Source organism: Pristiophorus japonicus, chromosome 4 (assembly GCF_044704955.1).
Source record: "Pristiophorus japonicus isolate sPriJap1 chromosome 4, sPriJap1.hap1, whole genome shotgun sequence".
NCBI lineage: Eukaryota > Metazoa > Chordata > Chondrichthyes > Pristiophoridae > Pristiophorus > Pristiophorus japonicus.
Window position 1 is genome coordinate 315,253,218 of NC_091980.1, and position 22,125 is coordinate 315,275,342.

General features: G+C 47.9%; 1 protein-coding gene across 7 annotated transcripts in view; it reads right to left on the reverse strand.

Moving 5' to 3' along the window:
- LOC139263517 (autophagy-related protein 2 homolog B-like) overlaps positions 1-22,125 on the reverse strand; it is a 135,902-nt gene that overhangs the window by 87,937 nt on the left and 25,840 nt on the right. For 4 of the 7 annotated variants that reach the window (XR_011593159.1, XM_070879723.1, XM_070879724.1 and 1 more), the window contains exons 5-10: positions 16,664-16,823; positions 13,536-13,715; positions 10,486-10,582; positions 6,323-6,505; positions 3,955-4,109; positions 1,563-1,680 (exon numbers count right to left, since the gene is read on the reverse strand). Coding sequence is in view for 6 of the 7 variants with exons in the window: in XM_070879723.1 (XP_070735824.1) it covers positions 1,563-1,680; positions 3,955-4,109; positions 6,323-6,505; positions 10,486-10,582; positions 13,536-13,715; positions 16,664-16,823 (893 nt within the window). In the remaining variant the exon portion in view is untranslated. The remainder of the gene's footprint in view (positions 1-1,562; positions 1,681-3,954; positions 4,110-6,322; positions 6,506-10,485; positions 10,583-13,535; positions 13,716-16,663; positions 16,824-22,125) is intronic. The other 3 variants (XM_070879722.1, XM_070879726.1, XM_070879725.1) reach the window with 3 other exon arrangements.

Sequence of the window (22,125 nt, forward strand, 5' to 3'; positions counted from 1 at the left end):
GAGTGGAAATATCCTCTCTGCATCCACCTCGTCGAGTCCCCTCATTAACTTGTATGTTTCAATAAGATCACTCTCATTCTTCTGAACTCCAATGTGTATAGGCCCAACCTATCTTCATAAGTCAACCCCCTCATCTCTGGAATCAACCTAGTGAACCTTCTCTGAACAGTCTCCAATGCAAGTATATCCTTCCTTAAATATGGAGACCAAAACTGTACGCAGTACTCCAAGTGTGGCCTCACCAATACCCTGTACAGTTGTATCAGGACTTCTCTGCTTTTATACTCTATCCCCCTTGCAATAAAGGCCAACATTCCATTTGCCTTCCTGATCACTTGCTGTACCTGCATACTAACTTTTTGTCTTTCATGCACAAGGACCCCCAGGTCCCTCTGTACTGCAGCACTTTGCAATTTTTCTCCATTTAAATTAGAATTTGCTTTTCTATTATTTCTGCCAAAGTGGATAACCTCACATTTTCCCTCATTATTCTCCATGTCAGATTTTTGCTCACTCACTGAGCCTGTCTATATCCTTTTTTCAGATTTTGCTTTCCCCACCCATCTTTGTATCATCAGCAAACTTGGCTACATTACACTATGTCCCTGGACAGCTCGTGTGCACCTCCCAGTGGCCGGCCTTAGCTGGAGATGTGGGACGAGGTGGAGGCAGTATGTGATGTTGTAAATGAAGTGTGGAAGGAATGAATTTCAGTTTGTAAACAGCACAGGCCTTGGAGCAGCACATCTACACACTCCCACGTGTCCTGCTCCCTGCACACTCACTCTGTTGAAACCAAGACCCATTGCACCCAGCCTTTTCCAGGAACTCCAAACTGCAGAGCTCCTCATCTCTTCCTTGCTCTAACCCACCACCCAGCCCTGCAGGGTTTGAGGGGCGCGTGGGAGTGTGTAGATGTGCTGCTGCAAGGCCAGTGCTATTTACAAACGGAAATTCACTCCTTCCACACTTCATTTACAGCACCACGTACTATCTCCACCTCGTTCCACATCTCTGGCCAAGGCCGGCCACTGGGAGGCGCACACGAGCTGCCCAAGGACAAACTCCCTCTGATTATCTGTCCATCCCTGTGGGTAAAGCCTTGGCATCGTATCAACACGTGAAGGGCCGTGGCTGCAAACTCAGGGCCATCCTCCGCACAACACGTCTACCGTTAACTTCAATGTCCTTCGCTGCTCATTTATTCCACGACACAACTGAGGTAGAAAACCTCAGTTTGAGCTCCTGTGTGTAAACTCCTGAGTCCCTTCAGCAGATTGAACCCTGCTGAGATTTACAGACACAACAAATTAAGCAGCCAGCCTTGAGTGGAGGGGGAGATGTCGAATGATCGTGTTTAGCTGCTATCCTCAACAGAACAAGTGTTGCTCATCGACACTCACTCATTATACTTTACATTTGTCACTTGCTTTGATGCACGTCACTTATAAAAGTCTCACTTAAACGATTCCTAATATTTCCTCAACGTTGACAAGCCTGCCTCAGGGTCCTGCTTCCATTGAACAGTACACAGCCGCATGCAAGTATGTTTTGCAACTTACTGCTTGATCGGAGAGGTCTCTGTATTATTGGCAACTCTTTGGAGTTAAATGCCGACTGCCGAACCCCTCGGCCCCCTTGTTCAGAGCGATCCAGGTAATCATCCCACGATGTGGGAAACTAAAACAAGGGCAAAGATTCATTTTACATGTTAGTTTTGTGTCAATCTCAGAGTATCTCAGGATGTAAGTGATGCTGACAAGGCCGCATTTAATTGCATAAAAAAAACAAAGCACTGGGGTTCATTTCTGGAGGGACAGAATTGTGAATCAGAGATGTTATGTTAAACTTATATCGAACCTTGGTTAGGCCACACTTGGGAGCACTGTGCACAGTTCTGGTCGCCATATTATAAAAAGGATATAGAGGCATTGGAGAAAGTGCAAAAAAGGTTTACATGGATGATACCAGAACTGAGAGGTCATAGTTATCAGGAAATATTAAACAGGCTGGGGCTCTTTTCTCTAGAAATTAGAAGGCTGAGCAGTGACCTGATAGAGGTCTTTAAAACTATGAAAGGGTTTGAGAGGGTGGACATGGACGAGAGGTTTCCACTTGTGGGGAACACCAAAACTAAGGATCATAAACAATGTTCCCTCTAATTTTATGGGGGGTGCATGGCCTCTTTAAGGGGCTGTGCGGCACTTTCAAATTTCCGCTCATGAATGATTTTCCCATTGTGCAGCTAACAAGCAGTCTGTGTGGGAAATATAAGATAGTCACTAAAAAATTTAATAAGGAATCATGTCATCATTTCTCTAATGATTATGTTCTGTAGCGATTCTTTAGAGCCGACTAGATCGCTGGGCCACTATAAAGGACATCGTAAGTCAATCACACAGTGTGGGACTGGAGTCACATATCACCCAGACCCAGCACAGCAGGCTCCTTTCCCTGAAGCACAGCGGTGAACCAGTTGGGTTTTTAACAACAATCCAGCAATTTTCCTGGTACCAGCCCACAAATAAACACAAAGTGATGAGAGCACGAGACAGAGAGAGAAAGAGAAAGAGAAAGAGAAAGAGGGGGAGAGAGAAAGCGGGAGGAAGAGAAAAAGGAAATAGAAAGCGCAGGGGTGGGGGAGAGAGAAAGCGGGGGAGAGGGGGAGAAGGCGGGGAGGGAGGGAGATAGAGAGAAGGCAGGGAGGGGGGGGGGGAGCGAGAGAAGGCGGGGGGGGGGAAAGAGAGCGAGAAGGTGGGGAGGGTGAAAGAGCGAGCGCGGGCAGGGGGAGAGAGCGAGAGAAGGCGGGGAGAGAGAGCGAGAGAAGGCGGGGAGAGAGAGCGAGCACGAGCGGGGGGGAGAGCGCGACATTGCTATCAAGCGCCACTTACTCACCAATAAACTGCTCACTGATGCCCAGTTTGGGGTCCACCAGAACCACTCGGCTCCAGACCTCATTTACAGCCTTGGTTCAAACATGGACAAAAGAGCTGAATTCCAGAGGTGAGGTGAGAGTGACTGCCCTTGACCAAGTTTGACATCAGTAAAATTGAAGTCAAGGGAATCAGGGGAAAGACTTTCCACTGGCTGGAGTCATACTGAGCATAAAGGAAGGCGGTTGTGGTGGTTGGAGGTCAATCATCACAGCCCCATTACATCGCTGCAGGAGTTCCTCGGGTCAGTATCCTAGGCACATCTTCAGCTGCTTCATCAATGACCTTCCCTCCATCACAAGGTCAGAATGGAGATGTTCGCTGATGATTACACAGTGCTCAGTGCTATTCACAACTCCTCAGATAATGAAGCAGTCCATGCCCGTGTGCAGAAAGGCTTGGACGACACAACGCATTTGGAAAGAGGTGACATGATAGGTCCAAGTCAGCATGGATTTGTGAAAGGGAAATCATGCTTGACAAATCTTCTGGAATTTTTTGAGGATATTTCCAGTAGAGTGGACAAGGGAGAACCAATTGATGTGGTGTATTTGGACTTTCAGAAGGCTTTCGACAAGGTCCCACACAAGAGATTAATGTGCAAAGTTAAAGCACATGGGATTGGGGGTAGTGTGCTGACGTGGATTGAGAACTGGTTGTCAGACAGGAAGCAAAGAGTAGGAGTAAATGGGAACTTTTCAGAATGGCAGGCAGTGACTAGTGGGGTACCGCAAGGTTCTGTGCTGGGGCCCCAGCTGTTTACACTGTACATTAATGATTTAGACGAGGGGATTAAATGCAGTATCTCCAGATTTGCGGATGACACTAAGTTGGGTGGCAGTGTGAGCTGCGAGGAGGATGCTATGAGGCTGCAGAGTGACTTGGATAGGTTAGGTGAGTGGGCAAATGCATGGCAGATGAAGTATAATGTGGATAAATGTGACGTAGCCACCGCACGACCGAATATAGCCACTGCACTACCATTACATATATATATTGGCGTACATTCTCTCTTGCTTACCCCTGTAGCATTCTGCGGAGAGCTGCCTGCTGAGTTGGCATGCGTGCTGGTCAATGATAATTCCATATCAATAGTTGGTTCTCCAAGGGGTGGAAGGGAGGCCACGCTGTTTGACATTTCCATGTCTGCCATTGAGAAGAAGACCTCATCTTCTGCTGTGAGAAATGAAAAGGTAAATAAATGAGGTATACTCAGAACTAAACACCCAACTTTTTTGGCTAAGCTGAGGACTGGTGTAAGCAATAAATGGTTAACCCCCCCCCCCCCCCCCCCTCCCCCTTTGTTGAGTTAGCTTGGCTCAGCGGCGGAGGAAGTGATTAAGGGCTACCACTGGATTGAATGCCCGGATTAGAGTAGAGTTAAACAGCCCCAGTTTCTGCTTCTGAATCCGGTGATCCCTGCTGCAAGGCTTCGGGTTCGGCTGTGATGCCACCACTGTGGAATAGCCTGTTGGCACTCACTGTCTGAAGAACAATTAGAGCAAGGGCACCAGCACCCATTCAATCTCATCTGGAATAGGAGGGGGGGCTTGGAATGGGAACAAAGTATTATCAATGTACTAAATGTTCATCTTACGGCCCATTTAATCGCTAAGCAACTCACTGTAATCAACAACAGAAACATGCACCAGTGATTGCACTTTCATTGTTAGCGTGTAGCATCACCTCGAGTTTAATGGGTTTGATCCATTAGAATTTGATACTTTGATCATATAGGTAATACTAGTATTGGCCGAGCTAGCACCATTGTAAAGCTCCTTCACCCCCAGGACTTCACAGTTCAAGGAGAAGACCCACCATCATCATCTTAGGGCAGCTAGGGAATGGTAATAAATGCAGCCTTGTCAGTGTTAAAGTTTAGAAGAATGAGAGGTGATCACATTGAAACATAAAAGATTCTGAGGGGGATTGACAGGGTAGGTGTTGAGAGTTCAGAACCAGGGGGAATACTCTCAGGATAAGGGGTCGGCCATTTAAGACTGAGATGAGGAGGAATTTCTTCACTCAGAGGGTTGTGAATCTTTGGAATTCTCTACCCAAAGGGCTGTGGTTACTGAGTCATTGAGTATATTCAAGGCTGAGATCGCTAGATTTTTGGACTCTCGGATATGGGGATCAGGCAGGAAAGTGGAGTTGAGGTCGAAGATTAGCCATATTAAATGGCGGAGCATGTTCAAGGGGCCATATGGCCGACTCCTGCTCCTGAAGTTACCCAGTATCAACTTAACTGCCCCTTCTTTTTCCTCACACCGTTTTAAGAATGTTCTTTTTCCAATATTTATCCATTTCCCTTTTAAAAGCTATTATGGATTCTGTTTCCACCATTGTTTCTGGCAGGTCAAATTATGTCCTAACAATCCTCAAATACATATTATATAAAAAGATTCTCCTAAAGTCTCCCCTTTCTTCCAGAAAACTGAAGTTGGGCCAATGGCCAGAACACACAAACTTATAGTTGAGGCTCTTCAATTCCAAACTACTGGAACAACTGCTGAACTAGGCCAAGGAGCTATCAATCAACCCCTTTCCCCAATCACATCCTGTGGGCCATGCCATGCCACAAGAGCCAGGTGACTGAAGTTCAGCTTTTTCCATCTAGTCGAAATTGCCGTTTATCAACCACAAAGACACAATGGGACCTGGCTGGTATTCTCAAGAAGCAAAAAAAAAGTCAATTCTGATAACCCAACCATTAGCTTCTGACCGGATACAGGCTGCAGTGATTGACTGAACAGTTCAGGTGATTGATTTTGCATACCTGGTGTGTCTGCTTATGTATATTAGATCTGTGTGATGCTGTATGTGAGTGTGTCCCAGATCTCAGTATGATGTTGTGTTTGTGAAAGAAAGACTTGCATTTACATAGGAAAAAGACTTGGATTTTTATATAGCGTCTTTCACAACCACTGGATGTCCCAAAGCATTTTACAGCCAATGAAGTACTTTTGAAGCGTAGTCACTGTGGTAATTTAGGAAATACAGCAGTCAATTTATACTCCCTTTGTACTGCACTGGAGTGCTAGCGTAGATTTTTGTGCTCAAGTCTCTCATCATCATAGTCCCTCGAAGCCTCAAGTCTCTGGAACCCACAGCCTTCTGACTCAGAGGCGAGGGTGCTACCCACTGAGCCACGACTGACACAAAGTATGAGATATAATTGTCATGTTGTATTCGTGTGTTCCAGATCGGTGTCATGTTGTGTTTGAGTGTGTGTGCAAGATGTCAGTGTGATGTGTTTGTGAGCGTGCACCAGATATGTCAGTGTGAAGTTGCGACTGAGTGTGTGTACAGGATCTCAGTGTGAATCTGTGCTTGTGAAAGTTAATCATGTTTTAGTTTGAAGTGGTGTTTTTGTGCGTGTACCATACCGCGGCTTGAAGTTGTTCGAACGGTTTCAGTCTCGTAATAGCTCTGTTCTGCCGAGATGCCAGGGGACAGCTTCTCCTTCTGCAGATATCGGTTGAGCTCCATTTGAATCAGATATTGATCCTCTTGCTGCATCGGCCGATTCCTCCGGCTCTTCGATTGAACGGCTGTTGCCTCTGCGCACCCTGAACAAGCCAAAGACAACTAAATAATTGCTCCATCTTCAGCAGACCATTCACATCAACTGACGAAAGATGCAGTGCTACGGGGAGCGAGAGCAGGGCAGCCGGATTGCTTCTGCAAAGAGCTCAAATGGCCTCCTTCTATGCTGTAAACTTCCATGGTTCTATAGTCAGGTTGGTTCAATAGGTCGCACCCTTGAACAAAGCTTCTAAGTTTGAAACCCAAAAGAAAGATTTGTATTTAGACAGCACCTTATTGTGAATGACCAGTCAGTCTGTTTTTGGTACTGTTTTATGGCCCCACAACCCATTCTCCAATTCTGGTCACTTGTGCATCCCAGATTTTCATCGCTCCACCATTGGCGGCCGTACCTTCAGTTCTGAAATTCCCTCCCTACATCTCTCCAAATCTCTACCTCCCTCTCTTCGTTTAAGTTGTTGCTTAAAACATACCTCTTTGACCACTTGATCACTTGTCCTAATAACTCCATATGTGGCTCAGTGTCAAATTCTGTCCGATAACGCTACTGTGAAGCTCCTTGGGGCAATTTACTACGTTAAAGTCGTTATATAAATGCTGTTGTTTGGTTGAGGGAAGCATGTTGGTCATGACACCAGGCAAACTCCCTTATCTTTTTTGAAGATTGCCATGGAATCTTTAATGTCCAGCTGAACAGGCAGATGGGGCATCTCCCAACAATGCAGCACTCCCTCTATGCTACAATGGAATGTCAACCTACATTACAAACGTAGGATCTGGTGTGGGAGCAGTTTGTGGGAGCTTGCTGTGTGCAAATTGGCTGCTGCGCTTCCTACATTACAACAGTGACTACACTTCAAAAAGTACTTAATTGGCTGCAACGCTCTTTGGGACGGTCAGTGGCCGTGAAAGACGCTATATAAATGCAAGTCTTTCTTGGAATCCTTCACTGGAATTTAGAAGAATAAGAGGGGATCTCATAGAAACATATAAAATTCTGATGGGATTGGACAGGTTAGATGCAGGAAGAATGTTCCCGATGTTGGGGAAGTCCAGAACCAGGGGGTCACAGTCTAAGGATAAGGGGTAAGCCATTTAGGACCGAGATGAGGAGAAACTTCTTCACTCAGAGAATTGTGAACCTGTGGAATTCTCTACCACAGAAAGTTGTTGATGTCAGTTCATTAGATATATTCAAAAGGGAGTTCGATGTGGCCCTTACGGCTAAAGGGATCAAGGGGTGTGGAGAGAAAGCACGAAAGGGGTACTGAGGTGAATGATCAGCCAAGATCTTATTGAATGGTGGTGCAGGCTCGAAGGGCCGAATGGCCTACTCCTGCACCTATTTTCTATGTTTCTGGTTCCAAACTTACAAGCTTTGTCCAAGAGCGGAGTGCGACCTATTGAACCAACCTGACTATAGAACCACGGAAGTTTACAGCATAGAAGGAGGCCATTGGAGCCATCCTCTCTGTACTGGCTCTTTGCAAAAGCAGTCCGGCTTCCCTGCTCTAACTCTGCATCTTCCTCTGTTGGAATTATTGATCCATTTTTTTCCCTTAAAAGATACAATGATCTCTACCAAAACAATTTTCGGTGACTCCAACAACCCTCGATGTAAAGAACTATGGGCTAGACTTTCCATAAAACCCGCCACCACCGGATTGCCGCCCAAAAAGATAGTTAAGATTCTTAAATGAATGCCGGCGAAAATTTGCACCAAAAAAAAGGAAAAAATATCGCCCGACAAGAAAATTAATCTTGCATGCAGACTCTTGGCGGTTAAACGCCATTCTTGGCAAATTGGGCGGTTCTTAATCAAAATGGGCGGTAATTACTCAAACTTAGACCGAGGCTGCGGTTGGGCCAAGGGAGGGAGAAAAAAAAACACAAAAAATATTTCTTTCCAAGAAACAAAAAATTAAAAAAATAAATCAGAAAACATGCTCAAGACCCTTTTTAAGTTAACCGCTGTAAAAGAATTCAAAAATAATTATAAAATACACTTCAACTTCCCTTTCTTTGCGGGGCTACTTACTGACCACTCAGCTCCGGCTGCTTTTTGTGGGCAGTTTTTTCGATCTTACCTACGGGTCACCGCTGAGCCCAAACTTGGGTGTCTGCGTTTTTTTCGGCGCCGCACGCCAGCAGTCCATTCCCCAGCGATATTTTGAAAACACCGGCGGAACTCTGAGAAATGAAGTGTAAACTTTCGCCGGGTGGTTTTCCGCCGAAAACGAGCAGTATTGCTGAGAAACCCGCCAGAAATGGAGTGGAAATTCTAGCCCTATGACCCTAAACATGCCAATCACAGCAGCTGCATTGCCTTGAAGATAATAAGAACATAAGAAATAGGAGCAGGAGCTGGCCATTCGGCCCCTTGAGCCTGCTCTGCCATTCAATGAGATCCTGGCTGATCATCTTCCTCAACTTCACTTTCCTGGCCTAACCCCCTGTTCCTGGATTCCCTTAGGATTCCAAATATCTATCGATCTCAGTCTTGTATATACTCAACGACTGAACATCCACAGCCTTCTGGGGTAGAGAATTCCATAGGTTCCAACAATGAGGATTGATTCATCCGCTGACTGTTTTGCTACAATGATAACAGGGTGGCTTCTAGTTGTACTTTCGGGCTCTTTGTAAACCTTTCACCCACATCAGAAGCTGGCTAATGATGGAGCAGTAACATTCAAGTTCAGATACAGTAACATCTCAAATTGCAGCTGTTGCAATCACCAACCTCTTGAAGGTAACTCATATGCTGCATTCTTTGCTCGATCTACTCTCAGTCGTCCAGCCTGACTTGGAATAACGCAGCAAAACCCAACTGGCAAGATAGTTTCTCCAAAATGAACCAGAATGAAGGGTTTTATATAACATTAAATTAATCCACAAGAGTACGGTAGGGAAGCAGTTCTGTTACTGGACTGATAATCCAGAGAACGTGAGCTCAAATTCCATCATGGCCTCTTTGAGAATTTGAATTAACTTGTGGGAAAAAAATGTGGAAATAAAAAGCTGGGGTCTCATCGCATTTGAAAAGTACTTTGATATGCACTTGAAGTGCTGTAACCTACAAGGCTGCGGACCAAGAGCTGGAAAGTGGGATAAGGCTGGATAACTCTTTTTTGGTCCGGCACAGAAATGATGAGCCAAATGGCCTCCTTCTGTGCCATAAATTTCTATGATTCTAAAAGTGACCATGAAGCTGTCAGATTGTGGTTGTAAACCCAAAACTGGTTCACTAATGTCCTTTGGGGAAGGAAATCTGCCTCCCTTTCCCGGTCTGGTCCGATATGTGACTCCAGTCCCCACACTGATATAGTTGACATTTAACAAGACACTCAGTTCTGGGGAAGCTAGGGACGGGCAATAATTGCCAGCCTTGCCAACGACAGCCATACCCCAAGAATGAATTAAAAAAAAAAAAATCAGAACACTTTCTGCTGACATAAGCCAACTGTTTTCGGCGGACTTGAGGGGAAAGCAGTAACATGTAATAGGCAGTTACAAACATTTAGAGGTCGGAGCTGATTTGGTAGCCTTCAGCTGATGTAGCAGTTGGGTGCTACAATTGGATTGTGCTGTCGAGGAGGTGGTGGGGGGTGGGTGGGATGAACCAGAGTTCCAGCTCTAGATCACCGCGACACAGCAGGTGAGTCCACATCAGGCCAACAGAAACCCCTCTTCTGAGGCTTGCTCACCAGTTGGTTTGGGGAAACGGGCCAATCATGCACATGTCCGCAACACAGTTGACCAACCAAGGGAATTGTTCTGGGAATGCAGAGACTCATATAGGGAGAGAGAGAGAGAGAGGGGGGGAACTGCAGAGAGGGAGGGTCACCCCTGTGGTGACTCTAGATCACCTGGATGGCATCTGGTCGCAGAGCAGATTGCCTGAGAACGATGTTGTGCTGCTTAGCAGATCAAGGGCGGGCAGAAGCAGGAAGAGAAATCAATACAGTCGAAATGCAAATGTAAACGAACGGCAAGGACTGACCTGGCAGTAGAATGGTGCCAACCATGTCCAGCAACAGGTGCACTTGTCGCGGAGACAGGAAGAAATTGACAGACTCGATCTGTCCCTTCACGTCCAGCTGTTGAGAGAGAAACACGGTTAAATCACCGCTTTCCTACACGTAGCAATCAAACTGAGCTTCATCTCCTCCGAGTGGAAATCCCACTTGGTTTTCCCAGTTTTGCTCCCCAGGAAGGTGCTAGGCCCTGCCGGAGTGCAGGTCTACCGATGCCAGGAGCCCCAAGTCGCATCGCCCAAAGGCTGTTTTTGCGGGTGATCCTTTGGACTGTATTTTCGGCTTTGATGACTTTGAGGCGGTAAAGTTTTCGCCCGGGAACAGTTTGCGCCTCAGTCATCAAAATTGGTCAGCTGGGCCCTGAACGTGGAGCGCAGCGCTAAGGGGAGGCGTTGTACACCTCTCTTGGGCATTAGAGTGGGAAACTCCCGAGCTAAAGAGCCGGTCCGCTGAGAGAGATGCCTGGGAGAGAAAAAACCTGAAAAACCCCCATAAAAACATTCCCAAAACATAGCCCATGCCACTGCAACATAAATCGCAAAAAAATTAAGAGAGAAAAACAATCAACACTTACCTTAGGTCTGCATTACTTACCTCTCTGCAGTCGGTATATGTTGGACCGCCTGTATTTACAGGCGGTCACTGCGGGGCGCGCTGCGGGGCGGATGGGTCGGGCGGGAGTCAAAAAGTGCGCCTGTGTCGCAACCAGGGGCGTTGCACACCGGTGCAGCTCTGCCGGGCGGTGCTGCTCCGTGTCGCCGCAAAACCGTCCCCGAAACCCCCCGCGGGCCGCTGGAGGCTGGCCGCCCGCCCAGAACACCTCACCGCCGCCATTGCTGCCGCTCCTGGGCACAAGAACGGAGCGCAAAGGACGGGAAAATCCGCCCCCAAATGCTGGCAGGAGATTCGACCATCAGTACCATGCCAGAACCTGTCCTTCCAAAACATCTACAGAAACCAGGGTCATTGAATAACGATCCTGAGCCAGAACCCTGGATTATTTACACCCCCGCTAAAGCTCAGGGATACCGAAGCCAACAGAGATGTCCCACTGAGGCCAGCTAGGGGATCAAACCTCTGACCTTCTGGTCTGGGTGGCTCGGTAGCACATGCACAGTGCCTTGACTCACTGGGTCATGAGGGACGCTGCTTATGATATTTCAGGGGTAACTCTGAAAGGGCTGTCCACTCTGTCCCATCCCCCTGCACTTTTCTCCAGATGTGTTACATTTTTTTCTTTTTCAAATATTTATCCACTTCCGTTTTAAAAGCCATCAGGATTCTGGTTCCACCCCTTTCTGGTCAGGCATTCCATATCGTAATAATCCTTTGGACAAAAATATACTCCAAAACTCTCTCTTTGTTCTTTTGGTGATTATCTGAAACTTATGCCCGCGAGTTACTGACTTACCAGATAGTGAAAACAGTTTTTCTGAACAAAAGCCTTCATAATTTTGAATACCTGTCAGATCTCCTCTAATGAAAACAGCCCCAGTTCCTCTTGGCTTGCCGATAGCTGAAGCCTTTAATCTCTGGTATCACGCAAGAACCTAATTGAAGGCGGTATCAGCGATGGCGGAACCTTCAACAATTTCCCCCAAAACACGGAGTGACCTCGCAGGAGAGCAGGTAGGTGATTGGTTGGTGAGTATTAAGCTTTTTCTTCTCTCTTTTCTCTCTAAACTAGGACAGTGGTTCAAACTAGGTGCGGGGAAACTATAAAGTACTGCATTATATTTATATCTTAATTAATTAATATAACTATAAATAAATCGCTGAATAAAGACTTTAACTAATTAAATAAAATAAGGCTAGACTAAGATATGGCAGGGCAGGTGGTGTGTATGGACTGCAGAATGTGAGAGTTTGTGAACAGCGAGACTGTCCTGAGCAAATACGTCTGCAGGAGATATCTCCAGCTCGATTATCTCCGGCTCAGAGCCATTGACCTGGAGTGCGAGTTGGAGACACTCTGACACATAAGGGAGGGGGAGAATTTCTGGACAGTTTTATCCAGGAAAAGGAGGGTGTGGCTGTTAGGGAGCCGGGTAGCGGGGATTTAGGAGACACTGGTCCTGTCCAACAGGTACGATGTACTCGCTCCCTGTGAGGACAAGGGGAAAGACTGCAGGGAGGACAGACACAATGCAGACCAAGGCACCGTGGCTCAGAAGGTTGTCCAAGGGGTGGGGGTGGGAGGGGGGGGGGGCAGGGAGAGCAGAATAGAAATGTGGTAGTGATAGGGGATTCTATAATTAGGGGGATAGATTGCATCCTCTGCAACCAAGAACGAGAATCACAAAGTTCTGATAGTTCTGACGAAGGGTCATCAACCCGAAACGTTAACTCTGCTTCCTCTCCACAGATGCTGCCTGACCTGCTGAGATTGGCAGCATTTTCTGTTTTTATCTCAAAGGTTGTGTTGCCTACCTGGTGCCAGGGTAAGGGATATCTCACGGCGGCTGGAGAGGGACTTGGAAAGGGAGGGTTAAATCCAGTGTCGTGGTCCACGTTGGAACAAACGACATAGGTAGGGACAAGGAGAAGGTCCTGCTGAAAGAGTATCAGGAGTTAGGCTCTAAATTCAAAAAAACAGGACCCCGAGGGTGATAATCCCTGGATTATTGCCTGAGCCACATGCAAATTGGCATAGAAGCAGACAGATAAAGAGAATTTACACGTGGCCAAAGGGTTGGTGTGGGAAAGAGGGTTTCTTTTTCACGGGACACTGGCACAGGAAGGAGCTGTACCGATGGGACGGGCTGAACCGGGATGGGCCCCATGTCCTAGCGGAAAGGGTAAATATTTTAGAGTGTTGAGACTGAAGGATTATTCTGCCTGCTGGCGTATGTATTGTGTTATAACCGCGGTTACTGTATCTATAAACTGTGCTAGTGCTGGTACTTGCAGAACCCTCCTGCTCACGGGTGGTAGGCACTTTTCAACAAAGCACTCAATTCATTTACAGCCAATTTGTCTAAAAGAAAGCACAGGACACTTGGCGTCAGTTCCTGACCTTGGTCACCGGAAGTGCTTCATTCTGTTTTAGGGTGAGTTCCAGTTCCATTTTGCCTTCGCAGCTCCCAATCTGGACCGGGTCGAAGTGAATGGAGTCAGAAGCTTTCCTTGTGAATTGGGGGTGAGGTTCCGAAACTATTTTTGGGTTCCAGCTTGGAGAGAGCTTTGGTTCCATTTCCTATGAAATAAAATGACACAATACAACTTAATGATTTAATTTCAAAATATATGTATGTGTCTTACAGAATCATAGAAGTTTACAGCACAGAAGGCGGCCATTTCGGCCAATTGTGTCTGTGCCGGCCGAAAAAGAGCTATTCACCCTAGTCCCACGTTCCAGCTCTTGTTCTGTAGACTGGTAGGTTATGGCGCTTCAAGTGCTCATCCAAGTACCTTTTAAATGCAATGATGGTTTCGGCCTCTAACACCCTTTCAGGTAGCAAGTTCCAGACACCCCACAACCCTCTGGGTGAAAAAAGTTCTCAACTCCATTCTAATCCTTCTACCAATTACTTCAAATCTATGCCTCCTGATTATTCACCCATCTGCTAAAGGAAATAAGTCCTTCCGGAGACCTTTATAGTGCAAACAGGGTAAACTGTGTCAGCCGTGGCTCAGTGGGTAGCACCTTCGCCTCTGAGTCAAAAGGTTGTGGGGGTTCATGTCCCACTCTAGAGACTTGAGCACAAAAATCTAGGCCGAAACCCCAGTGCAGTACTGATGGAGCGCTGCACTGTCGGATGAGTCTTTCAGATGAGACGTTAAACCGAGGCCCCGTCTGCCCTCTCAGGTGGACGTAAAAGATCCCATAGCTCGATTCGAAGAAGAGTCGGAGAGTTCCCCCCAGTTTCCTGTCTAATATTTATCCCTCAGTCAACATCACTAAAAAACACTTATCTGGTCATTATAACATTGCTGTTTGTGGGAGCTTACTGTGCACAAATTGACTGCCGCATTTCCCACATTATAACAGTGACTATACTTCCAAAAAAGTACTTCATTGGCTATAAAGCACTTTGGGAAATCCGGTGTCGTAATAGGCGCTACAGAAATGCAAGTCTTTTTTTCTTTTTAAAATGATAAGCAGCAGATATCAAAGAAATATGAATTGCTAAAAGCAAAGACCATGGCAGAGCCTGTTTGAACTGAAAATCTTGCAAAGGAAAACATTTAACAGAAAGCGAAATCACGTTATTGCAATAAAGGGGATTGGTGCCGTGAGCTGGAGCATCATAACACAAAGCCAGGCTGGTCAGGTGATGCTGATAACTTGCTCTCTAAACCCCACTGTCCTCTCCTCCCTAAACACCACCTTCCCCCTCCTCCCTAAACCCCACCTTCCCCCTCCTCTCTAAACCCCACCTTCCCCCTCCTCCCTAAACCCCACCTTCCCCCTCCTCCCTAAACCCCACCTTCCCCCTCCTCCCTAAACCCCACCTTCCCCCTCCTCCCTAAACCCCACCTTCCCCCTCCTCCCTACAACCCCACCTTCCCCCTCCTCCCTAAACCCCACCTTCCCCCTCCTCCCTAAACCCCACCTTCCCCCTCCTCCCTAAACCCCACCTTCCCCCTCCTCCCTAAACCCCACCTTCCCCCTCCTCCCTAAACCCCACCTTCCCCCTCCTCCCTAAACCCCACCTTCCCCCTCCTCCCTAAACCCCACCTTCCCCCTCCTCCCTAAACCCCACCTTCCCCCTCCTCCCTAAACCCCACCTTCCCCCTCCTCCCTAAACCCCACCTTCCCCCTCCTCCCTAAACCCCACCTTCCCCCTCCTCCCTAAACCCCACCTTCCCCCTCCTCCCTAAACCCCACCTTCCCCCTCCTCCCTAAACCCCACCTTCCCCCTCCTCCCTAAACCCCACCTTCCCCCTCCTCTCTAAACCCCACCTTCCCCCTCCTCCCTAAACCCCACCTTCCCCCTCCTCCCTAAACCCCACCTTCCCCCTCCTCCCTAAAACCCCACCTTCCCCCTCCTCCCTAAACCCCACCTTCCCCCTCCTCCCTAAACCCCACCTTCCCCCTCCTCCCTAAACCCCACCTTCCCCCTCCTCCCTAAACCCCACCTTCCCCCTCCTCCCTAAACCCCACCTTCCCCCTCCTCCCTAAACCCCACCTTCCCCCTCCTCCCTAAACCCCACCTTCCCCCTCCTCCCTAAACCCCACCTTCCCCCTCCTCCCTAAACCCCACCTTCCCCCTCCTCCCTAAACCCCACCTTCCCCCTCCTCCCTAAACCCCACCTTCCCCCTCCTCCCTAAACCCCACCTTCCCCCTCCTCCCTAAACCCCACCTTCCCCCTCCTCCCTAAACCCCACCTTCCCCCTCCTCCCTAAACCCCACCTTCCCCCTCCTCCCTAAACCCCACCTTCCCCCTCCTCCCTAAAATGGCTGCCAGGGGCTTCGCAAAGCATGATGGGAACTCAGTTCGCCAAGTTAGCTAAAACGCTGACTGAGCGTTGACCCTGCAGTGCCTGGTATCAGGAATGTCTTGAATCAGCAATGTGAGACAAGAAACCATTAACAGAACACTGCAGTACCTAATACGGAATGTCTTTAAATCAATGACTCCAGATGGGGTACCTAGCAACCATGTTGAGATAAGAAAACTAAGCACCGGCAGAACCCAAGAGCAACAGAGATAAGGGGGCCTGGAGAACATCACAAGGACATGAATCAACCCCAGCTGACATGAACCGAGCATGCAGCCCCCTGATGTACCGGGGTTAATTCTATTGGCCCAAAGGAACCTATATGTAATCTATAATCGTTATGATTGGATTGTGTCCAGCTGATGTGGGCTGAGTAACTGTAATGAACTGTTGTAAAACATATAAATATCGATGGATTTCTTTGTTCGGTGGAGTGGCGTGCCTGGAGTTGGACCAGGGCTCTCTCCTCGCTGGCGTAATAAAGGCCGTTTTGATGTTGGAACCGACCCAGAGTGTCGAGTGATTCTTCCAGGAAAACATTTGCGCTAACACTTCCGAATATTTTTTGTTTCTGAATTCCTATTTTCAATTACGCCTCTGTGAAGCGCCTTGGGACATATTTCTGCATCAAAGTCACCCAATGAAATGCAAGCGGTTATCGATGTGTTAGTTTGAAGGTCACTCAGCCATGCTCTCACCTGCATGGGCGAAGTCCTGGGCGACGTTTTCGCATTTTCCGGGAACTCGTGCCAGAATAATGAGATCCCACTCAGCTGCAGTTTCTTGTGGGCGCAGGCTGTGGGATGATGAATGTTAATGTCTGGACTTTCGTTTGCAGATACATCACAGTATTCAATTCTGGAAGAGAGAGCGGCAATGAGGAGTTACACTGGCATTCAGAGCTAATATGGAGAGAGGCAACATCACAACTTAGAACATCAGAACACATCTCAGGTTCTTTTCACATTAACCTACAAACATACAAACCTACTAAATTTAAAGGACAGGTAAAGACATACTAACCCACCCAGCCTGTCCTTGCAGCTTGATCACAAAACATGCACTCCCCACTCCACCTCCCTTTAGACAGGTACTTGCACTACTTATAGTGTCAGCTGTGGCTCAGTGGGTAGCACTCAGCCTCTAAGTTAGAAGGTTGTGGGTTCAAGATCCTAAAGACTTGAGCATAAAAACCTAGGCTGACACTCCAGCGATGCACTGTCGGAGGTGCCATATTTCATATGAGACGTTAAACCGAGGCCCCATCTGCCTTCTCAAGTGGACGTAAAAGATCCCACGGCACTATTTCGAAGAAGAGCGGGGGGAATTTTCCCCGGTGTCCTGGACAATATTTATTCCTCAATTAACATCACAAAAACAAATTATCTGGTCATTATCTCATTGCTGATTTATGGGACCTTGCAGTGCACAAATCGGCTGCCGTGTTTTCTGCATTACAACAGTGACTATACTTCAAAAACCTCGACAACGCTAAGAGCGTGAAGAGGTCAAGCGCAGGCAGCGGAAGGAGAACATAAGAACATAAGAATTAGGAACAGGAGTAGGCCATCTAGCCCCTCGAGCCTGCTCCGCCATTCAACAAGATCATGGCTGATCTGGCCGTGGACTCAGCTCCACTTACCCGCCCGCTCCCCGTAACCCTTAATTCCCTTATTGGTTAAAAATCTATCTATCCGTGACTTGAATACATTCAATGAGCTAGCCTCAACTGCTTCCTTGGGCAGAGAATTCCACAGATTCACAACCCTCTGGGAGAAGAAATTCCTTCTCAACTCGGTTTTAAATTGGCTCCCCCGTATTTTGAGGCTGTGCCCCCTAGTTCTAGTCTCCCCGACCAGTGGAAACAACCTCTCTGCCTCTATCTTGTCTATCCCTTTCATTATTTTAAATATTTCTATAAGATCACCCCTCATCCTTCTGAACTCCAACGAGTAAAGACCCAGTCTACTCAATCTATCATCATAAGGTAACCCCCTCATCTCCGGAATCAGCCTAGTGAATCGTCTCCGTACCCCTTCCAAAGCTAGTATATCCTTCCTTAAGTAAGGTGACCAAAACTGCACGCAGTACTCCAGGTGCGGCCTCAACAATACCCTGTACAGTTGCAGCAGGACCTCCCTGCTTTTGTACTCCATCCCTCTCGCAATGAAAAGTGCACGACAAACCAGCCCCAACCACCCCTTCCCTCGACGAATGTCTGTCCCACCTGTAACAGGTCTGTGGCTCTTCTGCTCTACTGGTGGTTTCTGTCCTCCCTGAGCTCGCCTTCGGACACTTGCGTTACTGTTCAGCCATCAAAGAGCTCACTTTGGGAGTAGAAGCAGGTCTTCCTCGATTCAGAGGGACTGCCTATGATGATGATATTTCAAAAGTTGGCTGTAAATGCTTTGGGATGGCCTGTTGTCATGAAAGTAGCTGTAGAAATGCAAGTCCTTTCTTTCATTACTTCCTGACACACAGCTCTCTCACAGCCAGCCACAGCCACAGCCAAACTTGCCAGACTCACTAAATCCGGCAGCTGGAGGACTCTTTTTTTTTTAAAAAGCAGGACATCCTGACTCTGGTCTTAGCAAATCCAGCCCCGTCCAAGGCCAATGTAAATCATAGAATCAGAGAGGTTTACAGCACGGAAGGAGGCCATTTCGGCCCATTGTCTCCGTGCCAGCCAACAAGAGGCTAATCCCACTTTCCAGCTCTAGGTCCGTAACCCTGCAGGATTACATCCAAGTACTTTTTAAATGTAGTGAGGGTTTCTGCCTCTACCACCCTTTCAGGCAGTGAGTTCTAGACCCCCACCACCCTCTGGGTGAAGACATTTCCCCTCAAATCCCCTCTAAACCTCCTACCAATTACTTTAAATGTATGCCCCCCGGTTGTTGACCTGTCTGCTGAGGGAAACAGATCCTTCCTATCCACTCTATCCAAGCCCCTCATAATTTTATATACCTCAATGAGCTCTCCCCTCAGCCTCCTCTGTTCCAAGGAAAACAAACCCAGCCTATTCAATCTGTCCTCATAGCTAAGATTCTCCACTCCCGGAAACATCCTCGTAAATCTCCTCTGTACTCTCGTTAGTGCAATAACATCCTTCCTGTAATGCTGTGACCAGAGCTGGACGCAGTACTCCAGCTGTGGCCTAAGCAGTGTTGTATACAGTTCAAGCATAACCTCCCCCTTGCTCCTATATTCTATGCCTTGGCTAATAAAGGCAAGCATTCCATATGCCTCATCTATCTGGCCTGCTACCTTCAGGGATCTGTGGACCTGCACTCCAAGGTCCCTTTGTTCCTCTACATTTCTCAGTGTCCTACCATTTAATGTGTATTCCCTTGCCTTGTTAGCCCTCCCCAAATGCATTACCTCACACTTCTCTGGATTAAATTCCATTTGCCACTGTTCTGCCCACCTGACTAGTTGATTGATATCTTCCTGCAGTCTACAGCTTTCTTCTTCATTATCAACCACACAGCCGATTTTAGTATCATCTGTAAACTTCTTAATCACACCCCCTATATTCAAGTCCAGATCATTGATATATACCACAAAAAGCAAGGGACTTAGTTCTGAGCCCTGCAAAACCCCACTGGAAACCGCCTTCCAGTCACAAAAACACCCATCAACCATTACCCTTTGCTTCCTGCCTCTGAGCCAATTTTAGATCCAACTTGCCACTTTGCCCTGGATCCCTTGGGCTTTTACTTTCGTGACCAGTCTGCCATGTGGGACCTTATCAAAAGCTTTGCTAAAATCCATATACACTACATCATACGCACTGCCCTCATCGACCCTTGTGGTTACCTCCTCGAAAAATTCAATTAAGTTCGTCAGACACGACCTTCCCTTAACAAATCCATGCTGACTGTCCTTGATTAATCTGTGTCTTTCTAAATGTAGATTTATCCTGTCCTTCAGGATTTTTTCCAATAATTTTCGTACTACTCATCATCATAGGCAGTCCCTCAAAGCGAGGGTGACTTGCTTCCACGCCAAAAAGGAATGAATTGACAGGTGTTTCAATGAAGGACCTAATATTCCAGATTCCGAACTACATCTTGGAGGGTGGAAGATGCCTGTGCTTGGATTTTTTTTAATCTGTGGTGGCCGTTGCACACCAGCCACCACACGGGCTTGACAGAGCGAGGTCTTGGTCCAGTGGCAAGGATTAACCAAGACGATTGGAGACCAGCTCTGCTGCATGGACCTAGTGCGCACACATATCGCAGTGTGGGCTGGGCCCGTGCTGCCCCTGGGCCCTCGCCTCTTCTGGACCCCAGACTCACGCCTCTCCTGGACCCCAGACTCACGCCTCTCCTGGGCCCCGGTCACTTCCTGCTACAAACTCTTGTCGCTCCGTCGCCCCTCCTGCTGTGCCTGCCCACACTGCAATCAGTGACCGGACTTCGCAGCCGTTGCCCTGCTGCAGTGGTATGCCGCCGCACGCTGCTCCCTCTGATGGCCTTGCAGGCCGGAATTGCGCCAATTTCCGGGCCGGGCTGGGCCGGGCTGCCACAGGCTGCTCCCTCTAATGCAGCTTTTCAATCTACTACTATTTCGTGCTACTGAGGTTAAGCTGACTGGCCTGTAATTACTCAGGCTATCCCTTTCTCCCTTCTTAAACAAAGGTATCACATTAGCAGTCCTCCAGTCCTCTGGCACCACACCTGAAGCCTGAAGCAAGGCACTTGAGAGGTACTCAATTGGCAGCTCGTCATGTGGCTCAATATCCATCCCCTCTGACACCAGCGCACTGTGGCTGCAGTACAGGATGCACGGCAGCAACTCACCAAGGTAACTTCGACAGCACTTCCCTCCCCTGCGACCTCCACCATCAAGCAAAACAAGAATCGTAAAATCATGGGAACAGCATCATCTCTGAATTCCTGTCCAAAAACTGACTTGGACATGTACCGCCGCCGTTCCTTGGTCATTGCTGGGTCAGTATCCTGGAATTCCCTACCTAACACCATCGTGGGAACCCCATCACCACGAGGACTGCAGCAGATTAAGGCGAAGGCCCACCAAACCTTCTCAGGGCTGTGAAAACACAGCCACCTTGGACAGAGGGAAGGGAGAGACTATGGGGGTAATTATTACCTAATTCACCCTCTGGGAAACTCATGGGATGGGGTGGAAAGGCGGTTATACACACACCCAATATTCCTCTCCACTGACTTGAATGAAGAGTAAAATCGGGCGGGATGTAGAACCAGTGTGGATACCGATCTCGGCAGTTTCCCGGGCAGGTTATTAAAATTGTCACCTATGTTTCTGTTAAACACTTTTATTAGGGCTTTAACATATTGTATTTTCCAGGCTGAGATTTACCCACACACCCCAGCCCCTCCCCCAAGAACATCCCACAAGACCACCTAGAAAGTTCATCAACTTCCCCACTTCCCCAATCACATGCCATGCAACAGCCTTGAAACTCTGGACAAGTTAATATTTCAGGGCAGAGTGAATGTGAATTGGGCCTAGGTACCTAACGTGAGACTTTAATCAGAGGTTGGGGACGTCATAGCCAAGTTAAGCAACGGGTGCATGCAATTTTATATATTATTATTTTTTAATGTATTAAGATAACCGATTTCCTAATTCTCGCAGTCCCACTTCCCCGGCAGGGCAGCTGAAGTGACAGATCGGACAAGTCTCCAGCCATGTCTGTCCCTGCACCGTATTCACCCTTTCCACCATCTACAAGGCACAAGTCAGGAGTGTAATGGAATATTCTCCACTTGCCTGGATGAGTGCAGCTCCAACAACACTCAAGAAGCAGACACCATCCAGGACAAAGCAGCCGCTTGATCGGCCCCCCATCCACCACCTTCAGCATTCACTCCCTCCACCACCGGCACACCGTGGCTGCAGTGTGTACCATCTACAAGATGCACTGCAGCAACTCGCCAAGGCTTCTTCGGCAGCACCTCCCAAACCCGCAACCTCTACCACCTAGAAGGACAAGGGCAGCAGGCGCATGGGAATGCCACCATCTCCACAATACCCTCCAAGTCACACACGATCCTGATTTGGAAGCATATCGCCATTCCGTCATCGTCGCTGAGTCAAATTCCTGGAACTCCCTCCCTAACAGCACAGTGGGAGCACCTTCACCACACGGACTGCAGCGGTTCAAGGCAGC